Source organism: Meles meles, chromosome 9 (genome assembly GCF_922984935.1).
Source record: "Meles meles chromosome 9, mMelMel3.1 paternal haplotype, whole genome shotgun sequence".
NCBI classification, from domain to species: Eukaryota; Metazoa; Chordata; class Mammalia; order Carnivora; family Mustelidae; genus Meles; species Meles meles.
In genome coordinates this window covers 106,293,340-106,317,260 of record NC_060074.1, presented here as the reverse complement: position 1 = coordinate 106,317,260, position 23,921 = coordinate 106,293,340, and the positions used below count along the sequence as shown (strand labels likewise).

General features: G+C 44.1%; 1 protein-coding gene across 24 annotated transcripts in view; it reads left to right on the top strand.

Moving 5' to 3' along the window:
• The window catches only part of CLASP1 (cytoplasmic linker associated protein 1), a 266,446-nt gene that overhangs the window by 25,481 nt on the left and 217,044 nt on the right, over positions 1 to 23,921 (top strand). For all 24 annotated transcript variants that reach the window (XM_046018656.1, XM_046018655.1, XM_046018654.1 and 21 more), the window contains exon 2: positions 10,574 to 11,053. In XM_046018656.1, coding sequence (XP_045874612.1) covers positions 10,859 to 11,053 — 195 coding nt within the window. In that variant the 5' untranslated portion in view covers positions 10,574 to 10,858. The remainder of the gene's footprint in view (positions 1 to 10,573; positions 11,054 to 23,921) is intronic.

The following is a 23,921-nucleotide window of genomic DNA, read 5'->3' as shown; positions in this document are numbered from 1 at the left end:
TAAGGCTATCTCCTGCTTTTACAGTTCACAGAGAAAACAGTATTTTAAATATTTTATTTTGATTATTCTAAAATTAATTTATTTGGCAGAGGGAGATCACAAGTAGGCAGAGAGGCATGCAGAGAGAGAGGGGCAAGCAGGCTCCCTGCTGAGCAGAGAGCCCAATGGGGGGCTGGATCCCAGGACCCTGCGATCATGACCCGAGCCAAAGGCAGAGGCTTTAAGCCACTGAGCCACCTAGATGCCCCTATTTTTGATATTTTAACACTCAAATATTTTAATCTGAAAGATTAAAAAAATTACTTCATTAAAATACTGGTGAAGGCAAGTATTGACTGAAGTTATCTGGCGCTGGGGTAGTACCATCTCTTATTTTCTTACAGTATATGTACAGTGAGGTGGAGTTGCTGGGTTGTTGTTTTGTGTTTGTTTCGGCATTTATTTTTCTTCACCAGTGTGCTGTTTTTCACCACCACATATTTTGTGGAAGTTATTGGGGCACTACTTTCATTTTCTTATGAATTTCAGACTTTCTTCTTGTTTTACACTTCTTTGACAGTTGTACATTATATTCCGTAGTACTGAAAGGGAGATTTTCCTCCATTAGGAGATGGCAGCGCCTAATTTTTGAATAGTACTTTACTACTTGTAATTATGAAGGGAGCATATTCATTAGAAAATATTTAGAAAATACAGAAAAGTGCAATGGAAAATCTGTAACCTTACTACCAGAAATTAAGCAGTGTTAATGATTTTTTTCCTATTCATATGGCCTGCCCTTGCAATGGAATACGTTGAATCTTCCCCTTTTATTCCATTTTGGGCATTTGCATTATACATTATGACTTTTTTTGTCCTGACTTCACTGTAGTTAATTATTATTCATACTGGGGTGAGTGATTGAGATAGAGAGATTAACTCTGATTTTTTTTTGCCCTACCGCAGAATCTTACGGTCTTGTGATCACTTGAATAATTCCAGATTTTAATGATCTTTCCCAGGAAAATAATTTCCTGCCCACCCAAGTCTCCTGATTCTGCTATTCATTTGTGTAGAGCTCCCTGAATGAAGGCCTCCTGCCTTTGGGGCTAGAAAATGATTGTTGGGCATTGTATGTGTCCAGTCTTTCTGCTCTGTGCCTAATTGGTTATCTGCAGACTTTGAGGCTAAGAACTCGTTTTAGTGTCCAGTGTCACAGAGCTCTGCAGAAGTGGAATTTCTGGGATTAGTTGAGAAAAATGATCAAACTAAAAGAATATAGAATTACTTTTTGTATAACCTTTGCCTTTAAAAATTCATAACTGCTTGGGGCACCTGGGTGTCTCAGTGGGTTAAAGCCTCTGCCTTCGGCTCAGGTCATGCATGATCTCAGGGTCCTGGGATCGAGCCCCGCATCAGGCTCTCTGCTCCACATGGAGCCTGCTTCCTTCTCTCTCTCTGCCTGCCTCTCTGCCTACTTGTGATCTCTCTCTGTCAAATAAATAAAATATTAAAAAAAAATTCATAACTGCTTGTACCTGAGTTTGAAAAATTGTGGATTTGGAGACTTAACTCAGTTCATGGGTGATGTTTGGTGTGCATATGGAAGAAAGCTCAGACATTCTTGTAGTAACTATGTGCTCTCACCTCAGAGGTGGGGTGTTCACAGGTTGGGAGCTGGTGCTCTGGCCTTCCGAAATGGTTGGTTTTCCTCTGACAGTCTCTTTTGTTTGTGCTTTGTCCATATCTATTTGCACATTCCTTTTACCTGGAATGTTTTTTAGCATTTTTCCTACCCTCCAGTTACTCCTACTCCCCAAGAAGAAAATGAACTCAATTAATGATTGCAGTGATTTTGATTTTCAGCTCAAACTTCATTATTTTAACAAGTATTTCTCAAATGCTTGAGCATAACAGGCATAGTTATAGGCATTGGGTGAATGTAATAAACAGGGTCCCCACCTTCATAATACTGACAGTCCTGTAGGGAAACAGACAGCAAATATGTAAACAAACGTGATAGAATGTTTGTCATAAGTGTTTTGAAGGAATGGAACAGGGTGCAGTGGTGGGGCCCTCCTTTGAGTGGTCTTTGAAGGACTTGTTGAGGAGGTGACCTTTAAGCTGAAGCCCTGAGGCCCGCAGCCAGGCTACTGTAGGCACATGGACAGTGCTTAAGGCTGAAAGAAGAGCAAGAGTGAGGCCAGTGGGGGCCATGAGTAGAGAGATACCCTGGAGGTAACAATTTCAAAGTCATCAGTTTAAAGGCAGTTTGTAAATTCCTGGCGATGGATTCTGAGTGTTTTGGAGTGAGGAAGACGAGAAGATGAGAGGCATCATTCTGGGCCCCTCAGCCACTCTGGAAGCAGAGCAGAGATGGTTAGAGAAATGCTCCAGTAGGTGCAGCCAGAAAAGTTGCAGGAAGGCCTGATCATTTGTTTTCATGAAAGTGGGAAGTTTTTAAAGAAGGACAGCATGGCCAGCCTTAGAATGCTGCGGAGAGTTGGAGGTAGCCAAGTAGAGAAAAGTATTGCTTGGATTTGCCAGCATGGAAGTCATCTGTGATCCTGATGGCAGCTTCCGGGGAGCAGTGGCCAGTGACGCCCGATCGGAGGGGCCGTGGGGCGAACAGAGTACGTCAGTGCACCTGCTGTCCTGGGAGGTGGGGGGAGAAGGGTGCAGGCTGCAGGCAGAGTACTTCTCCCCTGGGGAGAAGACGGGAAAGGCATTTTGGAGAGAAGGGCAGAGCAAACTCACTAGAGAACAGGAGTTGGGATGCTAGCTTGGGATACTCTGTGAAGTTTGAGATTCTCAGTGTAAAATGAAACCGGTTGGACACGCGTGCGCCTGTGTTCCTTCAGCGTGATGGACGGGCAGGAGGAGGTACCTGATGACCTGATCGTGTGTCAGTTTCTTCCAAGGTTCAGACTTGCTCGGCAGCTATCACAGAGGGAGAGAAAGTTGAGGGTAGTTTCAAGCTCTTAACACCCCTGTGGAATTGAGTCCAGAATAAAAGGAAGGTCAAATTGGGAAGGTGTTTTGTGGACTTGAGGAGCCTGGCACCATGTGCTTGAGCATAGGAGCTGGAAGGATGGGCAGCTGTGATTGAGAAGCCGGATTGCAGAACCTGTTAGGGAGCTGAGAGACGAGGAGGGATTGCTGATACCTGAGAGCGGACACCCAGAAGGTTAGAGGTCTGAGGTGGCTGAAAAGACAGGACACTGAAGGATGCTGAGGCAGGGAAGGAGGGAGACAGGGAGGCTGGAGCCCTAGTCCGCCCAGAGCTGGCCAGTGACTGCAGGCTGACAAATGAAAGCAGGGGCCGGCTGGGAGCGTGAGTGCTGTCTGTGTCTGCACGGCGTGAGCTGCCCTGCCCCAGCCCTGGGATTCCCACTTGGATTTCCTCAGGCAGCATTTTGTCTCCTTTCTGTGCCACCTGCAGCACCTTCTACAAACATCCTGCTTAGGACTCCTCCTGATACTGTTGGAGCTGTTTGCATTTCTGTCTCTTCCTTCTTCCGGGCCGTGGGCTCCTCCTCGAGGGCCTGGACCAAGCCTCACATTCTGTGATTTCCAGTCATTAACGCAGTACACGCTACTCACGTGACCGACCCAGCGTAAATGTTCGCTGAGTGAATGGGTGGGCTCAGAAGTGGGTGGGCTCAGAGGGGAAGAGAAGGCAAGAACAGAAGGCACAGGTAGAGTGAGAATGGAGATTTATTGCCATAAATCTCCAGGGCAGGGCAAGGCAGAGTGTCTTTGTAAAATTTCAGACCGTATTATAGAAATCGTTAGAATGCAAAAGAGTTTGCCTTATTGATAGAAACACACCGCTTTTGACTTCATGTGAATAAATTCTGCTAATTTCTGGCTTCCAGAGTTGGCTTTAAAAGTATTATGACCGCTTTCTGCATATTTTCCAGGGACATTTTCAATGTGGTTATTCACTTTGTTGTGCTGCTAGTTGAAATTGTCCTTCTTGGTACTATAATACGGAATATTATTTTGGTAAAGCTTCCTAAGTACTTGTGATTTGGTTTTTTGTTTCCTCATCCTCTACTTCTTATGCCCCACGCGCTATAGCTTTTTTCCATTTTCGTGTTTCAACTATTAAGGGCCTGTACTTTGGGTTTTCGATGTGGCAGTGTTGGAATTGTGGAGTATTGTAGTGTAGTGTTAAGAATATAAACCGTAAGGGGCACCTGGGTGGCTCAGTGGGTTAAGCCTCTGCCTTCAGCTCAGGTCATGATCTCAGGATCCTGGGATCGAGTCCTGCATCGGGCTCTCTGCTCGGTAGGGAACCTGCTTCCCCCACTCTCTCTGTCTGCCTCTCTGCCTACTTGTGATCTCTGTCTGTCAAATAAATAAATAAAAATCTTAAAAAAAAAGAATATAAACCATAAGGCTAGACAGCTCTGGTGTTCAGTTACTGCCTGACATTATTAGCTTTAAAACTCTGGGCAGTTTTTGGTTGGTTGGGGCCTTTCTGAGTTTCATCTCTTTATCTTTGAAAAGGGAATAATGATGCCCACCTATGTCATTTCACGGTCTCATCTTAGCATCTTAGCATGTTCTTCCCTCAATGGTTTGCAAGTGTCTTCCTCCCTCATTTGCTTATGCTTTTTTCCCGCATTTAGTTTGATCATTTCCCCTCTTATCTGATGGGCATACATAGTTTTGTCCCGGTCATTCCAGGCCTTCTCGATCCATCCCTTCTCTGAATTGCCACAGTACTTACACATACCCCTAACTGGCGGGTACAACATCCTGCCTGTGAAATCTAATGTGTACCCTGTGTTTGTGGAGAATTATTACAGGGACAAGCTTTGTGTGCATTTTGTTGACTCCAAGTAAGTTGGAAGCATTTTCAAGTCAAGCCATAGATTATAGTTATATCTGTCGTATTTTCTGTAGCGAGATGTGATATATGATGAGTCAGTAGAAGTCACCAAGATTAGCCTGGTAGTGGGTAACCAGAATACAGATGTATTCAGCCCAGCTATTAATCCGTGTCTTCATTCTGCAAACATCCATTGATGTGTATGTGTTAGATTGAAACACGTGGCCACAATGTTCTGCAGCTCCTATTAATTGGTAGAATCCATCTCTTCACACTTAATCTGGGCTGGCCTCGTGACTTGCTTTGACCCCAGAATGTAGCAGAAGTGATTTGCAGGTTCTGGATTCCAGGCCTTGAGCGGCCTGGCACCTTCCCCCCTCGCTACTGTGGAATGCTCTCACCACCGTACAGAGAGCTGCAGGCTAGGCTACTGAGTGGTCAGAGATCCTGTGTGGCGAGATGTCCAGCCAGCAGCCAGCATCAGTATGTCAGACATGGGAGTGATGCCACTGTGGACTCTTGAGCCCAAGTGAAGCCGGCAGGTGGCAACAGTGGCATGAAGGATCCCAGGTGAGATTTGTAGAGGAACCTTCTGGCTGGGCTCAGCCAACCCACAGATTCATGAGAAAGATTAACTTGTTTTGAACTACTGGGTAAAAATGATTATACTTGTAGCGTCTCTTACTGAGAAGTCTACAGAGCAGAGTTTATAGTTGGTTCTGTTCTCTCCACCCTCCCCCATCCTCCATTGTTAATATGCCTCTATAGTTGGGTACCTATGTGCCACACGGTAATTATGGCAGTTAAGGGGATAGAGAGGGGAGCTAATTTTTTTTTTTTAAGATTTTATATAGTTATTTGAGAGAGAGCGCGAGTGGAGGTGGAGGATGACTGGGGGGAAGGGCAGAGGGAGAGGGAGAAACAGGCTCCCCACCGAGCAGGGAGCCAGAGATGGGGCTCTGTTCTGGGACCCCAGGATCATGACCTGAGCCAAAGGTAGATGCTTAACCAACTGAGCCACCCAGGGGCCCCAGAAGCTAATTTTTAAAAATGTCCTGTGCAAACCCTTTTCATTCGTCGTCTTATTTAATCAGTGTAGAGCCGGTTTTCTCCCCAGGGCCACTCAGGAAGTGGCAGAGTCAAGACTGGAGGCTGGAATTCTTAACTGTGTTGTTCTTTTGATTACCTCAGGCTCTCTAATTGTGTATTTCTTCATTCTTGTTGAAGCTGGTATTTTTTAACTTCTTCCTGTTGGTCCCTAGCGGGAGCCGGGCTATTGTTCTGGTAAACGTTGCTCTGATAATTTCTACTTTCCTGGGTACTGTAAAGGAGAATGACTCTAGGACCATTGTCTTGACCTCTTATTGTTTTTCCTCCATAGGTATAGACCAAGATGATGTGGCAGGAAAAGGTTGGGGGCCTTGGACCCTAACTGCTCTACTGGGGGCAAAGAACAGTGGTGATGTTGGAGAATGGAAGGGCCCTTTGCAGGTGGGGAGGAGTTCTAGAGGAGTTGGGGCACTTTTTCAGAAATACCTGGAATGTATCCCTTTTCCAGGGTCTGATACAATAACATCTAGTGGGCTCCATGGCTTTTATGGTGAGATCTTGCTGAAGGAGAACACTTAGCCTGATGAGAAGAGGAAAGGTACTTGGCTATTCTAAGGTACCTGCCTTTCCTTTAATATCACTTTTACATTTATATTGGAAAGTGTATACAAGTAGAACTTTTTTTTTAAACTTGGAAATAGTGTTACATTTTGAGTCATTTTTTTTTTCTTTTTACTGAAGTATAGTTGACACGCAGTATGGCATTAGTTTCAGGTGTACGACATAGTGAGTCCCCAAGTCTGTACAGCATGCTCTGCTTCCCACAAGGGTAGCTGCCGTCTCTAGATACGGTGCTGTTGCTGTTATCCCCTGTGCTGTAGCTTTCATCCCCGCGACTTATGCAGTCCAACATTCTTTGTAATTTCTTTATTTTTTTTCTTTAGAGAGGGAGGGCAGGGGAGGCGCAGAGGGACAGGGAGAGAGAGAATCCCAAGCCTGAGTCCCCGCTGAGCGTGGATCCTGACGTGGGGCTCAGTCTCAGCACCCTGAGATCATGACCTGACCCGAAATCGAGAGTCAGATGCTGAACCTTCTGAGCTACCAGGTGCTCCCTGAGTACTCTCTAATGTTAGTACTGCCGTCCTGTCAGGTAATCACCTGCGTGATGCTCCTCTCCTGAATGGTGATTTCAGAACTATGTGAAGAGGTGCTCTGCTGGTTTCTTAAGCTCTCTCTGGGCAAGGGCTGAGTCTTCTTTACTCTTGTATCCCAGTGCCTTCCAGTAATGCCTTATACATAACAGACCTGCTTTTTATATGGCCCAGCCACAGGTAACATCTGGGACCTTGGGTTCTAGGTTCACTTTAGACTTGTTTCCTTGTTGCGCTCTCCCTGGGAGAGAGCCTGGACAGGACGTGGGTGGAAGCAAGAGATTTTTACCTCCTCCTCCTGTTTGTTTATATTCTGTTTTCTGCATTTTTAAAATATAATTTTTTAATATAATTTTTTATAATTCTGTTGCTATATGAAGTTTTGCTTTATATTTTTGTTGATTTAGAAAATTCCTGGGAGGTACAGGGAAAAGGACACATAATTTATTTACTTGGATCGCTAAAAATATCTCTGAAAGGATACACAGGAAACTAGGAACATTACTTGCTTTTAGGCAGGGAAACCGGGCAGCTGGAGGGCAGGAGTGGGAGGGAGATTTTTGTACTTTTGTACCTTGTGAGTTGGGACCCATGTGATTGATACTCCCAGAATGCCTTTGTAAGTAGAAATGGAGAAAATGTTCAAGAGCACAGGAAAAAGGTCCCCCAAAATCCAGTTTAATAGAAATAAATATAAGAGAGGATTATCAGTTACTTTTTTTTTTTTTTTTTAATTTAAGGAGAAAAGAGAGAACCCAGTCTGCTTAATGCCTAGGGGCTTCTGATATCTTTCATTCTGTGGGTTTTGTATATAAGAATTTGTCACATTAAGCCTTCATTGCATAGTTACCTTCAAGAAGCATATACTTTTATTTGTTAGAAATCATAGACAATTCTTTTTTTTTTTTTTTTAAGATTTTATTTATTTATTTGACAGAGACAGATCACAAGTAGGCAGAGACAGAGGGGAAGCAGGCTCCTTGCTGAGCAGAGAGCCCAATGCAGGACTCGATCCCAGGACCCTGAGATCATGACCTGAGCCGAAGGCAGAGGCTTTAACCCACTGAGCCACCCAGGCACCCAAGAAATCATAGACAATTCTTATTGAAGGGGAGCTTTTTATATAATACATATTTTTAAGATTACAGCAGAGACTTGAATGAACGGAATCATTCCTCTCCTAGCAATGGGGACTTTGTTCTCTTGCTTCTTGCTTCCTACCTGAGCATGAAGTCTGACCTCCCTTCCCTGTGTGAGAGGAGAAGTAGGCCAGCCTTACAATCATAAGGGTTTGAAGGTGGGAAAGGAAACTTAATTGGCTGTGTGGCCTTGGAAAATGACTTACCTTAGTTTATCTGTAAAATAGGGATTTCAGTACCTACTTTATTCAGCTGGTGGGAGAATTAAAGATAATGGATATAAATGATCTAGCATGGAACTTGACACCTCAAGTAGGTGCTTAAAAACCATGTGATTATCCTCATTATTGGGTAACATCTGTTGATTTTAGGACCCTGGAAGGAGTAAAGGATAGGAGAGTCTTTTCACTGAGAATGAAAGATAGATGTTTAGGGGAAGGTAGAGTATATCTGTTATCTGTCGGTGTATAACAAACCACCACAAACTTAGTGGCTTAAAATACAATGAAATATTCTTTCTCATAGTTCTGTGTTTCAGCTGGGTAGTTTTTTTGCTTGTCTCCTTAGACTTAACTTGCGTAGCTCCAGTCAGATGACGAATAATAAAGAAGTAAGTGGTCCCCAATGGACGCACTCACAAGTCCCGCAGTGCTTCTGGCTGCTGGTTGGGGCGTGTTGGTTCTCTTCCACACGGCCTCTCTGGTTCCAGCAGCTTCCTCACCGCATGGCAGGCCTAGGGCGGCATTCTAAGAGGGCAAGCTGTGGTGCTTGCCTGTCACATCTCTGCTTCCTTTTGAGTAGCTGGTTTACTACTGGCCAAAGCAGGTCACAGGGCCAACCTCAGGTCACTATGGAGGGGACTAAGTTCCTACCTTGGTGGGGGAAAAAAGAAACAAAGACTTAATGGCCATTTTTAATCCACCACGAGCCCACCCTTGTTGGATTTGCTTCTTGGGTTAATATTGGGCCAAGAGAGAAAAGGTTCTGTTAGTATCTCCAGTTTTCCTGTATCACTGATACCTTCATTAGGCCAACGTGGGAGCTGATTAAGGAACTGGGGATATTTTGTTCAGACTAAAAATTGGAATGAAGGGTAATAGCTGCTTATATGTATTTGAAGAACCTTCTTAGGAAGAAGAGACCATTTCCACAGTATGGAAGTGACTGGAAAGCAGCTGTCTCTTCTGCTATGTGAATTCTGTCTTGCCCCCAGCCCCGTGCAAGTAGAAGATGGGTAATCGTGTGTCAGGAGCTTTTCAAGGAGGGTCTTCCTCATTGAATGACTCGACTTAAATGATTCCTGTTGGTGTCAGAAGTCTGTGCTTTTGGAACTCAGGAAGTGCACTGTGCTCCTCATCCCGAGGGTAGCGTTGGATGAGGGGATGTTAGAAAGGGGAGGAATTCTTCTGAACGGACTTGTGATTTTACTTGATGGATAAGTTCATAGTTACCTGCTGGGACCCCGAGAGGAGAGGATTGACTGTTGCTGTGAGGAGCGGTTCCATTTAGTACAGAGGCAGGGAGGTGCTGCGTCTTGAAGACAGGTTTTTTGTGAGTCATCTTTGGTTAGAATGAAAAGAGTCAAGAGAAGAAATTGAAGTAAGAAATGGATGTGTACAGCAGCCGCAGATTAAGTGTTCAGCTTCCCGAGTTTATCTAATGAAAACGGTTTGGTACAACTTTTCCTGTAACATGATTTTGAGATCTCCTGACTTTCTGTATAACAGACCACCAGGTCCAAATGGTGCTTTTGTCAGCTGAGAATACTGTCCATAAGTGATCAGCGTGTGGGCCTGTTCCCAGTTCTCCCTCCCATCGCTCTCTTTTCTTTGTTGGAGGGAGAAGGCAGTGGCAGGGACTACCGTTCACTCTGATGTCAAGCTCCTGAGCAAGAAGCTTCATGGACGTGCTGTCTCTGGTTCACGTTGTCAGCCCGGCCGCTTCGGTCAGTGGTGTTGCTATGGAGCTTGCCCCATTTCCAGCGCTATTTTTTTTTTTTTTTTTTTTTAAAGAAAACTCCGAGTATGGCAATAAGCTACAGTACCTCCAGTGATTCACACACAGAGGGGTGTTAGGTTTTTGGTGGGAAGCAAAATTTAAGCGACAAATAAATATGCTAGCTGAAGCAGAAGATTGCTTTCCTGACTGGCTCATTTACAAGCCTGAAAGTTGTGAAAAACATCAACCTACCAACTGTGTAGCTCATTGGCTCTTTGCTTTGGGCTTCCATGTTCCTCCTGGTAAAAATAATAATTATGTTATTCTGGTATGGTTGCCAAGCATTCATGCTTCTCACTCCACTTGTGATTATAAATGATTCTGCAGCGTGAATTGCTTTGTCTTTGATTTAATGTTTCATAACATTTGGATGTTTTGTTCTCTGTGCTGATTTGTCGTTCTCTTTCCCTTTTCAGAATGGACTGCTGAATTATGAAGAATTTCAGACCCAATAGCAGAACCTCACTCGGCCACTCAGTCCTTTATCTCCTACTAGTTATTTAAATTGGACTTTTAATATCCTACCAGCTGCTCTTCAGACACACATGGTGCATTGTTGCCATTCCCCGGATTGCATCTTTGAAACACAGGCTCTTAGTAACTTTCAGCGAACAAAGAGGCAACCTCCCGGGTACATTTCCTGGGAGGGTGTCACCCTGACTGCCCTCTAGCTTCTGCTGGATCTGGATTTGAATTCCACCATGGAGCCTCGCATGGAGTCCTGCCTGGCACAGGTGTTGCAGAAGGATGTGGGGAAACGACTACAGGTTGGCCAAGAACTTATAGACTATTTCTCAGACAAACAGAAGTCTGCTGACCTTGAACATGACCAGACCATGTTAGATAAACTTGTGGATGGGCTTGCTACCTCTTGGGTGAACTCTAGCAATTACAAGGTAAGCTGTGCTTTAGAAGGCACCCGTGTAGGTGGCTGGGCTGCCTTGGTGGGTCAGAACTGGTCCTTGGGAACAAGACTCCTTTGGGAGCCATTAGTAGGTGGCTTCCAGTAGGACACTCAGGCTGTGGCTTTCGGATGTTTCGTTCTGGAGCAAGTAGGATTTTCTTTAATTCTTGTTGGAGATCAAAAAATCCTTAAGCTTTCGCACTTTGAGAGGTCAAGTGAACAGATAAAGAGAGGCTTTTATGTTGGGAGGTTTACAGCCATTTGCAGCCCTGAAGCTGAAGTGAATGTTCTATCTTACATTGAAAGGGTCATGAGACGTTGGTGAGTGGCCCTTCATAAGTAGCAAACGTCTTCACTGATTTCCTGTTGGGGATGGAATTGGCGGTAGTGTGTGGCGCATTTTACCTTCAGATCACTGTTTTGAAGTCGGCGTAGGTACCTGGCCAGAAATTGTATGGGTTGCCAAGGACTCTTCTGTGACTTGTGTGTAATGGCCTGGAGGATATCCTTCTGGTTCTAAAGATCTAAGTGGGTGTGTGCCTTTGGTGGGTAGGGGATGACGCGGGGTCCCAAGACCCAAATGAGTTGTGACGATTGACCATTTTACCATTCAAGGATTGAGCTTTTGTGACTAAAAACTGGACTGGACTTACACTGCAGAGTGTCATTCTCTCTACCTCCCCTCCCCCTTCTTAGTTTGCCAAGAGGTGGCCCCTTTGGGTCAAGATTGAGATGGAACAGTAGGGTATTGGCATGACTTCTAATAGGTGCTGTAGACATTGGGATTGGGAAAGGGGCTCACAGGAAACAGAATCTCTTGTGCTTTTTCATTGACTCAGTCTTCTGAGGTTGGTTTGGATTTGGAAACTGGTGCTTAAACAGGATTTCTTTGTTTGCTCTAGTGTGGGCTCTTGTTTTCCAAATACATTGTAAACCTTGCTCTCATTTAAGAGTCAGCCGGCTTTATACTCATTAAGGGTATTACCTGGGACCCTGATATTTTACTTCAATTACATATAAAATTTATCCTGTCTTTGAAAGCGGAGTGTAATTTCTGTATCATTCATCTATTTAGTCATTTAGCTGCAGGTTGCAAGTGCTGCTTATGTGCTCGGCTTTGTGCTGGGTGATGGGAGTGTTACAGACGGGAGGGTGGTGGAGGGCCATTGTCGAGGGCTGTAAAATCACCTTGTCTGGGTTGGATTCCCAGTTCCACCACTCCGTATGCACATCGCTATGCTTTTGGCTGAGAGTAACTGAAGGCTGACTCATTGGCTTCAAACCGCTACCAGGAAATTGAGTAATTTTCTTTAGGAGTTCAAGAAGTCTGCGGTAGCTAAGGCAATGTCCAGAGAAGAAGAGTGTCTGCTTTTGTCTTTTACTTGGAGGGAAGCCTTTCCCAGAAGCTCCCTAGCAGACTCTTTTACATCAGATTGGCCAGAATGGCTTTGCCTGGCCACCCCAGCATCATTGGAATATGGATGGGTATCCCTGATTGTTTTCCACCATCATGCTTGACCTCCTGATCTCAAGAAGAGTCCAGCCTCCTTTGAGTGAAGCATATGGCCATGTGAAGGAGGGGATGGTATTTGAATACTGTCAGATTCCTGCTCAACAAATACTGGTTTCATGAGGGAATAAGCACTCCCTAAGCGTCCAGTCCAGTAAGGGCAGGCAGAGAGAGGGGAGGAAGCAGGCTCCCCACTGATGAAACAAAGAGCTCTACTCTGACTATAATGGACTGTGTAGCATCAGATCTCTAAGCAATAGTGGGCTTCTGTTAATACATAGAACTCATGCTTTATATATTATGGGTTGAAGGAGGAAGTTCGGAATGGGACTGAGGTAATAGGGATGTTAAATAGGTAACCCAGAGAGTCTGCTATACCATGTGAGCTCTCTTAACCTTTCCCAGCTTTGGCTTCAGGGTTTGGTTCGCTCACGTACAGTGTTGGGATAACTGAGTTGTTAGGAGTGCTAAATGAGACATTGTATGTTGGTAGGATTGCAAGCTGGTGCAGCCACTCTGGAAAACAGCATGGAGGTTCCTCAAGAAGTTGAAAATAGAGCTACCCTACGACCCAGCAATTGTGCTACTAGATATTCACCCCCCAAATACAAATGTCATCTGAAGGGGCTCCTACACCCCAATGTTTATAGCAGCGATCTCCATAATAGCTAAACTATGGAAAGAGCCCCACTGTCTGTTGACACATGAATGGAGAAAGAAGATGTGAGATATATATATATATATATATGTGTGTATATATATATATGAATGACTACTACTCAGCCATCAGAAATTGAAATCTTGGGGGTGCCTGGGTGGCTCAGTGTAGGTTAAGGCCTCTGCCTTCAGCTCAGGTCATGATCCCAGGGTCCTGTGATTGAGCCCTGCGTCGGGCTCTCTGCTCAGTGGGGAGCCTGCTTCCTCCCCTCTCTCTGCCTGCCTCTCTGCCTACTTGTGATCTCTGTCAAATAAATAAAGAAAATCTTAAAAAAAAAAAAAAAGAAATTGAAGTCTTGCCATTTGCAATAACATGGATGGAACTAGAGGGTGTTATTAAGTGAAATAAGTCATCAGAGAAAGACAGGGGAGCATAGGGGAAGAGAGGGAAAAATAAAATAAGACAAAAATCGGAGAGGGAAACAAGCCATAAGAGACTCTTAATCATAGGAAACAAACAGAGGCTTGCTGGAGGGGAGGTGGTGGGGGGATGGGGTAACTGGATGATGGACATTATGGAAGGCACGTGATGGAATGAGCACTGGGTGTTATACAAGACTGAGGAATCACTGACCTCTACCTCTGAAACCAGTAACACACTATATGTTAATTAAATTTAAATAAAAAATAAAGTGCTTTTCTAAGCAACAACAACAAAAATAAATGAGACGATGTATCAAGTTGTCCCATGCCTGCCCCATAACAAGCACTGAGGTATTCGCCGTCATAATCAGGACTGGTTCCTGTCTTCAAGGAGCTCCCAGTCCAGGGAGAGCGGGGAGGGGGAGCACTAATCAGCAAGCCAAGGGTTACAGTATAGAACAGTGGGAGCAGTAGCAGAGACCCGCAGAATTCAGTGGGAGGCCAGAAGAACATGAGAACACTTGCCTGGAGGAATCCAAGGTTTGAAGATGGGGTGGTTTCTTTCAGAATAGCGTTTTCAGCATCACAAAGTGTGAAAGATTTGACTGGGCCCTTCATGAAGTCATTTCTAAGGAAGATAGCCTGGTGTGAAGGAGAAGTTAGGAAGATGCGGTTTGTTACCGAGTTGGAGGTGATCACGGACAAGTCGCTTTACCTGTCTGTACAGTGCCAGTGTTTGACCGAATAATCTCTTGGGAGCCGCCCAGCTCTGGTATCTTACACAGCTTCACACTCATGGCTTTACGGTCTGGACCCTGTTGGACGGTTCTAATGTTACACACTACTGAGCACCTCCTTCCTCCCTCCCTCCCTCTCTGCCTCCCTTTCTTTGTTGTTTTTTTTTTTTTTTAAAGATTATTTGTTTATTTGATAGAGACACAACAAGAGAGGGAACACAACAAGCAGGAGGAGTGGGAAGGGGAGAAGCAGGCTCCCCGCTGAGCAGAGAGCCCAGTGCAGGGCTCAATCCCAGGACCCTGGGATCATGACCCAAGCTGAAGGCAGACACTTAACAACTGAGCCACCCAGGTGCACCATGAGCACCCTCTTTCTTTATAAGCTGTCTTGGTGTGGGGACACCAAGCCCTCTGCACACCTGCAGCCTGGAGCCTGGACTATAGAAGGGGCTCAGCGAATATTGGTTCCATGAGTGAACTCAGGAGCTTAGACTATTGGGCAGGTAGTCCTGGTAGCTTTACCAAAATCTGGAAACTTAACTTTTAGCCACGCCCACCTTTTTTAGTCAAACATCAAGATTTCTCATTAGAGCCTGATGTACATTTTAGGTTTTCTCTGACGTGTAATATGTAACATGGGTTGAAAGGATTCATTTCATATTAAAACTTTGCAGCTTGGCTTCTTGATTTTTTTTAAAAATTGTGGACTAAAAAGAAGCAGGAAAGGGAAACAATTTTAGGCTTTTAAAACAGTAGTACTTGGATATTGTTATTGCTTAACAGAGAATGTCACCGCAATACTTTATTTAAAAAAATAGAGTCCTGGAGCTTGAATCGTTTTACATTTGATTATTTCTTACCTTGGTAAACAGATTTGTATTTGGCATTAATTGTAGTTTAACAGCGACCCTTTATGGCTTGGTTACCTTGTATTTGGGATATTCCCTGTCTTACCTCATTTAATTTTTACAACGCCCCTGCAAGGTAGGTGGTGCTGCCCTGAATTTAAACATGAGGTGAGTGAGATCATCCAGAATTATGAGAACAGAACAGGGTCTGCAAACTTTCTTAAAGCCTATGTAGTAAATAAATATTTAAGGCTCGGTGGGCCATACGGATTTCTTTCAAGTATTTAACTGATTCGGGCCATTCTAGTGCAAAAGCAGCCACAAGGAACACATAAGTGAATGGGTATGACTGTGTTCCAAAATAGCTTAATTTATAGAAACATGGAGGACCAGTTTGGCTCATGGACTGTAGTTTTCCAGCCCCCAAACAGGAACATTGAGGACCTACTATGTGCAAATTCTTTTCCTCCCTCCTTCCCTCCCTCCTTTCCTTATTTGACAGAGAGAGAGTACAAGCAGGGGGAGCAGCAGGAGAGGGAGGAGAAGGCTCCCACTGAGCAGAGAGCCTGATGTGGGGCCTTGGGATCATGACCGGAGCCAAAGGCTGACACTCAACTGACTGAGCTACCCAGGCACCCCTTCTTCCTTTATTAATACTTGAACAACATGAAAGACGGTGGAGTAGATTTTTGTATATACCTCCAACCACTGTTGTGTCCCCCTCTTCTCTTTCTAGATGAGATAGGGATGAAAGATGATAGATGAGAAAAGATGAAACAAGAATGGTCTGATCCAGAGAGGCTGCCTGGACTCCCACAGCTGGAGGGAGTTGAGGGACACTGATGCTGTGCAGCTTTCCCAGTGAATGATCCCTTCTGTTCAGCAGGTGGCGCGGTGCCATCCAGCCCCGGCACCCTCACGGTGCGGGCACCTGCACATTTAGCGGACTTTTTGTGGACCAGGTGCATTTCGCGAATATAGTCCCAGAATCTTTTCTCCTCGGTTCCAAAATCCCTGAAGCCCCCAAACCTTGTGTTTTTCATTTGTTCTCTGACCCACAGTGAACTGACATGAAACTACTTGCAGTCTTTACTTATCTGCTCAGGGCATGTTTCACCGCAAAAGTATTCATGTTTGATTGTAGGTTGCTGCCCCAGATTTTGTTCAGTACGTGTATGTTCTCCACTCTCCTCTGTCTGTAGGTTCTAGTCTCTCCATGTTTCCTATCCTATGTATGTAACTGCGCACTGCTTGACCTTTTGTAAAACCTGAAAAATTTTGTATTCCAGAACACATCTGGCTGCCAGAGTTTTGGATAAGTAAGTGATTGTGGACCTGTATTCAGTATGGTAAAATAATACTGATAACCCATGGTTTTGGGACATTTACTATGTACCAGAAACTATGCTAATACGAGTCCATTTTTACTGTCTAATTACCGTAGGGGTAGGTAGCGTTCTTTCATTCTGCAGATGAGGAGACTGATGCTCAAGTAAGTCAAGTTAACTTGTTCAAGGTGACAGAGCTAGGAACTAAGGTTTTCTGGACTTGATCCCAGGTGTTTATGCACCAGCGGAAGTTAATGAAGCACTTACGATGTGCCATATACAGCACTGGGGGCTGGGCATCCAGTGAGGACCGTCGGGCCCAGCCCCCGCCCTGACCGTGACCGCGGGTGCCCAGGCAGTCTAGCTCCGTCTAAATCTGGCACTTGTGGACATCATCCCGGTGCATGCTTGTCTCAAGGCCCATGCCATGCTGCTTTGTATTTGAAATTTGTAGGTTCTCTGTTAACCTGGGGCTTCTTTTGTCTCTGCCCTAATGGTCTAATGGGATGGGGGTGGGGGAGGGCAGGTAAGGCAAATGATGGGATAGTGCACAGTGTAGGACAGGATATCATTAACCGTTAAACGGCATCGTAGGAGTTTCTATAAAGATTGTATTGTGGAGAAGAAAAAAGTGTTAGGGTTTGTTAGAGAGGCCGAGTTGGAGAGGTAGAATTACACAGGGCCATGAAGAATCAAAAGGAATGCGTTCATAAAGGTTCTGAGAAGCCTGACTTCCTTTCTTGTTTCTCCCTCTTTGGGCAGCGCCACTTTAGTCTTTCCTTAAGCCTCTTTACAGAACACAGTGTTTACGTCTGCCCTGCATCAGGTGCCCTTCATGGGCGGGAGGGAAGGTGTGACCGATAAGGGAGGTTGCTCTCATTCCGCTGGCCTCTATCTGCACAACCTTGGCTTTCATTGAGGTTTTTATTCCTCCCTCTGTGTCCTTGAGAGGAGAGCCAGAAAAGATTATTGGATTCAGCTGAAGTGACTTCTGTTTCTTTTTCTGGCAGTCCGCTTGGTATTGCCATCAAGCCTCGCCTCCTTTCAGAGGCTGTTCATTTTTCCCAGATTTTTTTCCCTGCAGTGTTGTCCAGTGGTTGCAAGAGCCGCACTTCTCTGGGTGTATTTTATTGGTTGATTGAGTGATTGCAGCGTTTACATTTTCTGAGACATTTATTTATTTTAAAAAGGTTTTTTGACTATAGGTGGCACATAATGCTTCACATAATAATTCATTTCAGGTGCACGACAGTGGTGATTTAACTTGCCTGTACATTATGCTATGCTCCCCACAAGTGTAGCTAACACCTGTCCCCATGCAACAGTATTACAGAATCATGGACTGTATTCCCCACGAATGCCTTTTATGCCAATGATTCCTTCTTTCCATAACTAGAAGCCTGTACCTCCTCCTTCTCCTCACCCATTTTGCCCATCCCTGCACCGCACCATGCTTCCATCCACCCATCCATCCATCCATTCATTCCTTTATTATTTTTATTTGATTTTAATTCTCATGTGGTTGACATAGTGTTACATTAGTTTCAGGTGTACAATGTAGTGGTTCAGCAGTTGCATGTATTACTCAGTGCTTAACAGTAGAAGTGTACTTTTAATCCTCTTTGGGTAGGTATATTTTAAAAAGATAGATGTCTCTGTTTTAAGTTGAAAAGCTATAGTTAGTGGTACTAAGCAAGAGCAAAAACACCGCAGGAGAAGTTATTTCGAGAAAATTCTGGGACTCCTGGGTGGTGCAGTTAAGCATCTGACTCTTGATTTCGGCTCAGGTCTGGGCCCGATCTCAGGATACTGGGATCAAGTCCCACATCAGGCTGCGTACGTGACGGGTAGTCTGCTTGAAATTCTCTCTTTCCCTCTCCTTCTGCCCCTCTCCCTACCCTCACCTGAACTCTCATTTTCTCTCCCACATAAATAAATAAATAAAATCTTAGGGTCTTGGATGGCTCAGTTGGTTAAGCATCTGCCCTCAGCGCAGGTCATGATCCCTGGGTCCTGGGATCGAGCCCCACATTGGTCTACCTGCTCGGTGGTGCGTCTGCTTCTCTCTCTCCCTCTGTGATCTCTCTTGCTCTTGCTCTCTCTCAAATAAATAAAATGTTTTTTAAAAAGGGGGGGGAGAAAATTTCTGTGGACTGTTGAGTAAAAATGGTATGGCTGATGGAAGTAATTAATGTCATTTCTTCCTAAATATGTGTTAACAAATATGCAAAAGCATCAAAGTATATTGAAAATCATTCCGATTTGAGTATGAACTGTCTGAATTCCTATCCTGGCTCTGTCCTTTGACTTTTCCGCAGGGAACTCTCCTCATCTGTAAAATGGGTGTCTGGTGATACCTACTACACAACGTTCTTATGAGGAAGTGTACATAAGGTGCTGGTCGTGCTTAGCATTAGATAGCATGTGGTCAGTGAAAGGAAGGTGATGGACATAGTATGGAGTTACTGGTAGTAAGAAGAAAAGTTACTTTTTCCAGGAGCTGAGGTTGCATCCTTGCCTGTAGTCCTCGTTGGCCTGGGCCTGGAAGAGAGGGCACAGATCTGTTGTAGTAAGATAGAAATCCTTGAGCTGTTGCACTGCTGATAACAACGAGCAGAGCTGGCCAAGAATTCCAAGGGTGAATTTAAAACCTACCCATAAAACCAATCCATTGGTTGAGAACCCCTGTTCTAGGAGGACTACACTTGCTCTTTTTATTTTTAGTACTTTGATTTTCTTTAGAAAGCTAAAATTTAAATAAGAGTACATATAATAGAAGAAATCCTAAATTGAGTGTCAAAATAGAAAGAAAAAGAAACAGCTGGGGTGAGAAGATGGAGCCGACAGGCAGTAAACCACAGCTAATGTTGACTAATACTAATAGCTAACAGTTATTAAGTGCCCATTATGTGCCAGAAACTGTTACATGCTTTGCGTTCACTGCCTCATTAAATCATGATGTAGAAGCTCTATGATGAGCCTATGTTTATTCCTATTCTACAGTTGGGGAAACTGCCTAAAAGAAGTGAAGAGACTTGCCTCAGGTCACTTAACTAGGGGGTGTAAGACACCAGATTTTCATCTGAATAGTCTGACTTTAGAGCCCACATCTGAATCAATATGCAATGCTGTTTTCTTACAATGTTGCCCCAATAATAGTAATTTCTTTATCAGAGCATAAAGAAAAGAGTGTAAGGATTCACTCCCGAGTTAACGGTGATTGCTTTAGGAGACTGGATCCTGACTGAGAGATAAACAGCTCATTTTCTATTTTAATCAAAACCCAAAATATTTAAAATCAATAAAACAGTTCTTTGGTCCTGCTAGACTCATGACTATATATACTTTAAAAAAAAAGATTTCTTTATTTATTTTAGAGAGAGAGGGAGAGAGCGAGCAGCGGAAGAGGCAGAGGGAGAGAGAATCTTAGGCGGGCTTCTTGTTGAGGGAGGAGCCCGATGTGGAGCTTAATCTCACAACCCTGAGTTCATAACCTGAGCAGAAACCAAGAATTGGATGCTTAACTGATTGCTCCCCCGCCAGGTGTCCCCATATATACTTTTTTTTTTTTAAAATATTTTCTTTATTTGACAGAGAGAAATCATAACTAGGCAGAGAGGCAGGCAGAGAGAGAGGAGGAAGCAGGCTCCCTGCGGAGCAGAGAGCCCCATGTGGGGCTCGATCCCAGGACCCTGGGATCATGACCTGAGCCGAAGGCAGAGGCTTTAACCCACTGAGCCACCCAGGCGCCCCCCCATATATACCTTTTAAACTTTTTATTTTGGAAGATATTCAGACCAGTTGGAAAGTTTCAAAAGACAGTGCAAAGAATTTTCATGTATGTTTCACCCAGATCCTGGTGTTAACATTTCACCACATTTGTTTTGTTCTTCTCTCTGTATGCGTGTTACCATGAGTTGTGGACTTTTGGAGAGTAAGTTGTAGACACAGAGCTCCCTTGCTCTTAAATACTTGGATGTTTTCGCTTGTGTATGTCATCTTAGCACAGTTCTCTAAGTCAGTATGAGGGTCAGTAGAATATAGACATATCTACGAGCCTTATTGACATGTCACCTCTTGTCCTCCTAATGTCCTTTACAGCAAGAGCAAAAACAGTCTTCTCTAGTCCGCAGGCCAATCCAGAATCACAGTTGCATTTGGTTCTCATCTGTAGAGTCTCTTTAAATCTGGGGCAGCTCATCTTCAGTCTTTCCTTGTCTTTCTCAGCACCTTTGAAGAGCAGAGGGCATTTATTTAGTAAAGCTCTTCAATTTGAGCTGGCTTAACTGTCCATGATTAGATTGAGGTGGCACATTTTGGGCAGGAATACCATGCAGGTGTACTCTGTACATCCTATCCGGAGATGCGTGGTGTCTTTCTTTTACCTGGTAAAAGAGGTCTTTGCCAGGTAGCTTCAGAAAGTTGCTGGGTTTTTTCTTTTATAATGAATAGGTATCCTGTGGGGGGATACTTTGAGACCATGTAACTTTCACCTACCAATTTTCACATCCACTGATGAAGTTTGTCTAAAATAATTATTTCTGTGTTGGCTGCCAAAGGGTGGTTTTCTGATTCCATCATTCCTTCTTCATTTATTAGGTGACGCCAAATAGTTTAAAAATGTTTATCCTATGTTTATTAGCATTTTCAAAAGAAGATTTTATTTATTTATTTGACAAAAACAGAGAGAGCAAGCAAGCAAAAGCAGGGGGAGCAGCAGAGGGAGAGGGAGAAGCAGATGCCTTGCTGAGCCGGGAGCCCGATGTGGGGCTTGGTTCCAGGACTCCAGGATGGATGGTTAACCGACTGAGCCACCCAGGCACCCCAGAACTAGTATATATTTTGATAGTCATCTCCAAAAGGAATGACTATGAAGAAAGAAAAAAATGTTTCAAGTTAGTCTTATTTAAGTCCATTTACAGTCGTAAAAAATGTAAGGTAACTTAATAATTGGAGAGCATAGAACACACACTGTGATGAAGTTTGGTTTGGGCTAGCAGCAGTGGAGGGGTGGGGAAATGGAGAGATGGTAAGCTGTAAGTTTTTATAACGATTTTTCAAGAAATACTGAAAGGCAGATAATAAAAGATGCCTTCCTGGATTTAGTAGGATAATAGAGGACACTTTGCAGGAGGGGAAAAAAGCAGAGCATAGAAAACAGATGAAGCAAGACGGTAGTGAGTGAGATCTAGGTTATCCTGCTGCACTGTCCCTGTGGACGGAATTCACCAGCTTGAGCTTTGGACTCAGGAGAAAAATGTCATAGATGGGGTTATAGATGGGGAGGAAGTGCTTTGTGCCAGGTTCCGTGGCTGATAGGAATCTCTCTCTTTAATCATCTTAAAGACTTTTGGGGGAGGAAATATATATATATATACATATATATATATATATGTATATATATATATATATGTATATATTTATATTATATATTTTAATACCCAGACACATATGTGTATACACACACACAACACACACAGTACATATATACACACATACAAAGTATATTTTTCTGTGTATTGATCCCCGAGGTCAAGAGTCAGATGTTCTACTGACTGAGCCAGCCAGGTGTCCTTTTGGACTCTTGTGTGAGGGAAGAGAGATGGTTCCCCTGGCTCAGCAAAGAAGCATGTTGCAGGTGACCTTGATGGAGATCATGTTCTGAGATAAGCTGGTCTATACCAGTAAGGCTGAGCAATATCCCAGGTACAGGGGCCTGGTGGAGTGCTGGGACTGACTCACCGTTCTTTTTACCATTAAAAAAAAAAAGATGTTATTTATTAGAGAGAGAGGGAGAGAGTACAAGTGGGATGAGAGCCAGAAGGAGAAGCAGACTCCCCATGGAGCAGGGAGCCCGGTGTGGGACTCAATCCTAGGACTCCAGGTTCATGACCTGAGCTGAGAGCAGATGCTTAACTGGTTGAGCCACCCAAGGCGCCCCTCTTTTTGCCATTTGTTTGAATTTAGGTGCACTGTTGAGCCTTCTGCTTCCCGTGGTCAGGCGTGAACAGCCTGAGCAGCCTGAATGTGCCCCGTTCTACAGCACTTGGCATAGTTCTGTGTATGGACCCCACTTGGCTTCTTTCTCTCTGATGACCCTCTGTTATGCGGACTGTTAGCTGTGTCTTCAAGTGAGAGCTTTTCCATCTGTCCCATCCCCTTTAAACTGAGCACTTACCCTTTGTGGTTGTCATTATGGTCCTATGGGTCCTATGCCATTCTTTCTGTAGTTTAAAAATCTGAAATCTGAATCATTTATGTGTGACGTACGTAGTTAATGCTGCTTTACATTTTACATGTGCACTTACCATCTGTCTGTGCTGTTGAAGACCCTCCCTGGGCTATCTCGTAGTGACTAAGGAAATGGGACTTAAAGCGAGTGACGTAGAGCCTCCTCTGTTAATTCATCACTTACATTTTCCTGAGAACCAGTTTGGGACATTTACTTCTGTTAGAGCTCCGAAGTCATTTTCAATTTAAGACGGAAGGGAAGTCATTGTAGATATTAAGAGGGGGATATGGTAAGGGGATTAGGAAATAGGATGAGAAAGCTCCTGATTTCCAGCCCCCCACTGCATCCGGGCCACTTTGTTGGTCTCAGGGGCTAGATCCTCTGCTCCCCTCTTTTCCCTTCAGGTCCAGATCTGTTCTCTTAGGACCTGACCTTTCCTTCTCCAGGATAACTTATTTTAGCTAGAATTAGCCTTCTTGCCCGGTGATGCCTCTTTGGGAGAAGTACATTCAGAGCAGGTGCACAAAAGCCAGTGCTCTTCACAGTAAGGACTGCCTGGGGACTAGCTGTGCTGCGTGCTCCCAGCCCAGCCCCAAGGGGCCATCCGTGGCCGACTGTGTTTGCGCCTCTGCTGCTTCACTCTGCGGCTCTTCATGTAAAATGAATGAGGAGGATTCAGACTCACAGGGCCCCAAAGCACAGGTGGATATGGGCACAGTGGAAACATGGGCACACACTGAGGTCAGCTGACAAGAGAGGGGCTTTTTCCCCCCTAATGCTTATTAAGCCTGCTTTAGTTCAAAACAACCTTATTCATTTATATATTGATGTACATAGAGAATTATATGCTGCTTTAACATTTATGCTCTCTCTATGGACTTTAATACATAAATAATTCAGACTTCACAGTTTTAAAATACAGAAAGGATGGTATTACACCATAAAAACACTGGCGTTTTGGGGCTAGAATTCCAGGAAAAAATCTGGTATGACATGTGCCAGACTACTAATAGAGTATTTTTAAGGGGGAGGGGAAGCATTATAAGGGAATGTGTACTTACTGCTTATGGAAATATATGTAATACAATGGACATTATTATTATTTTTTTCGTTTTTAAGAATACT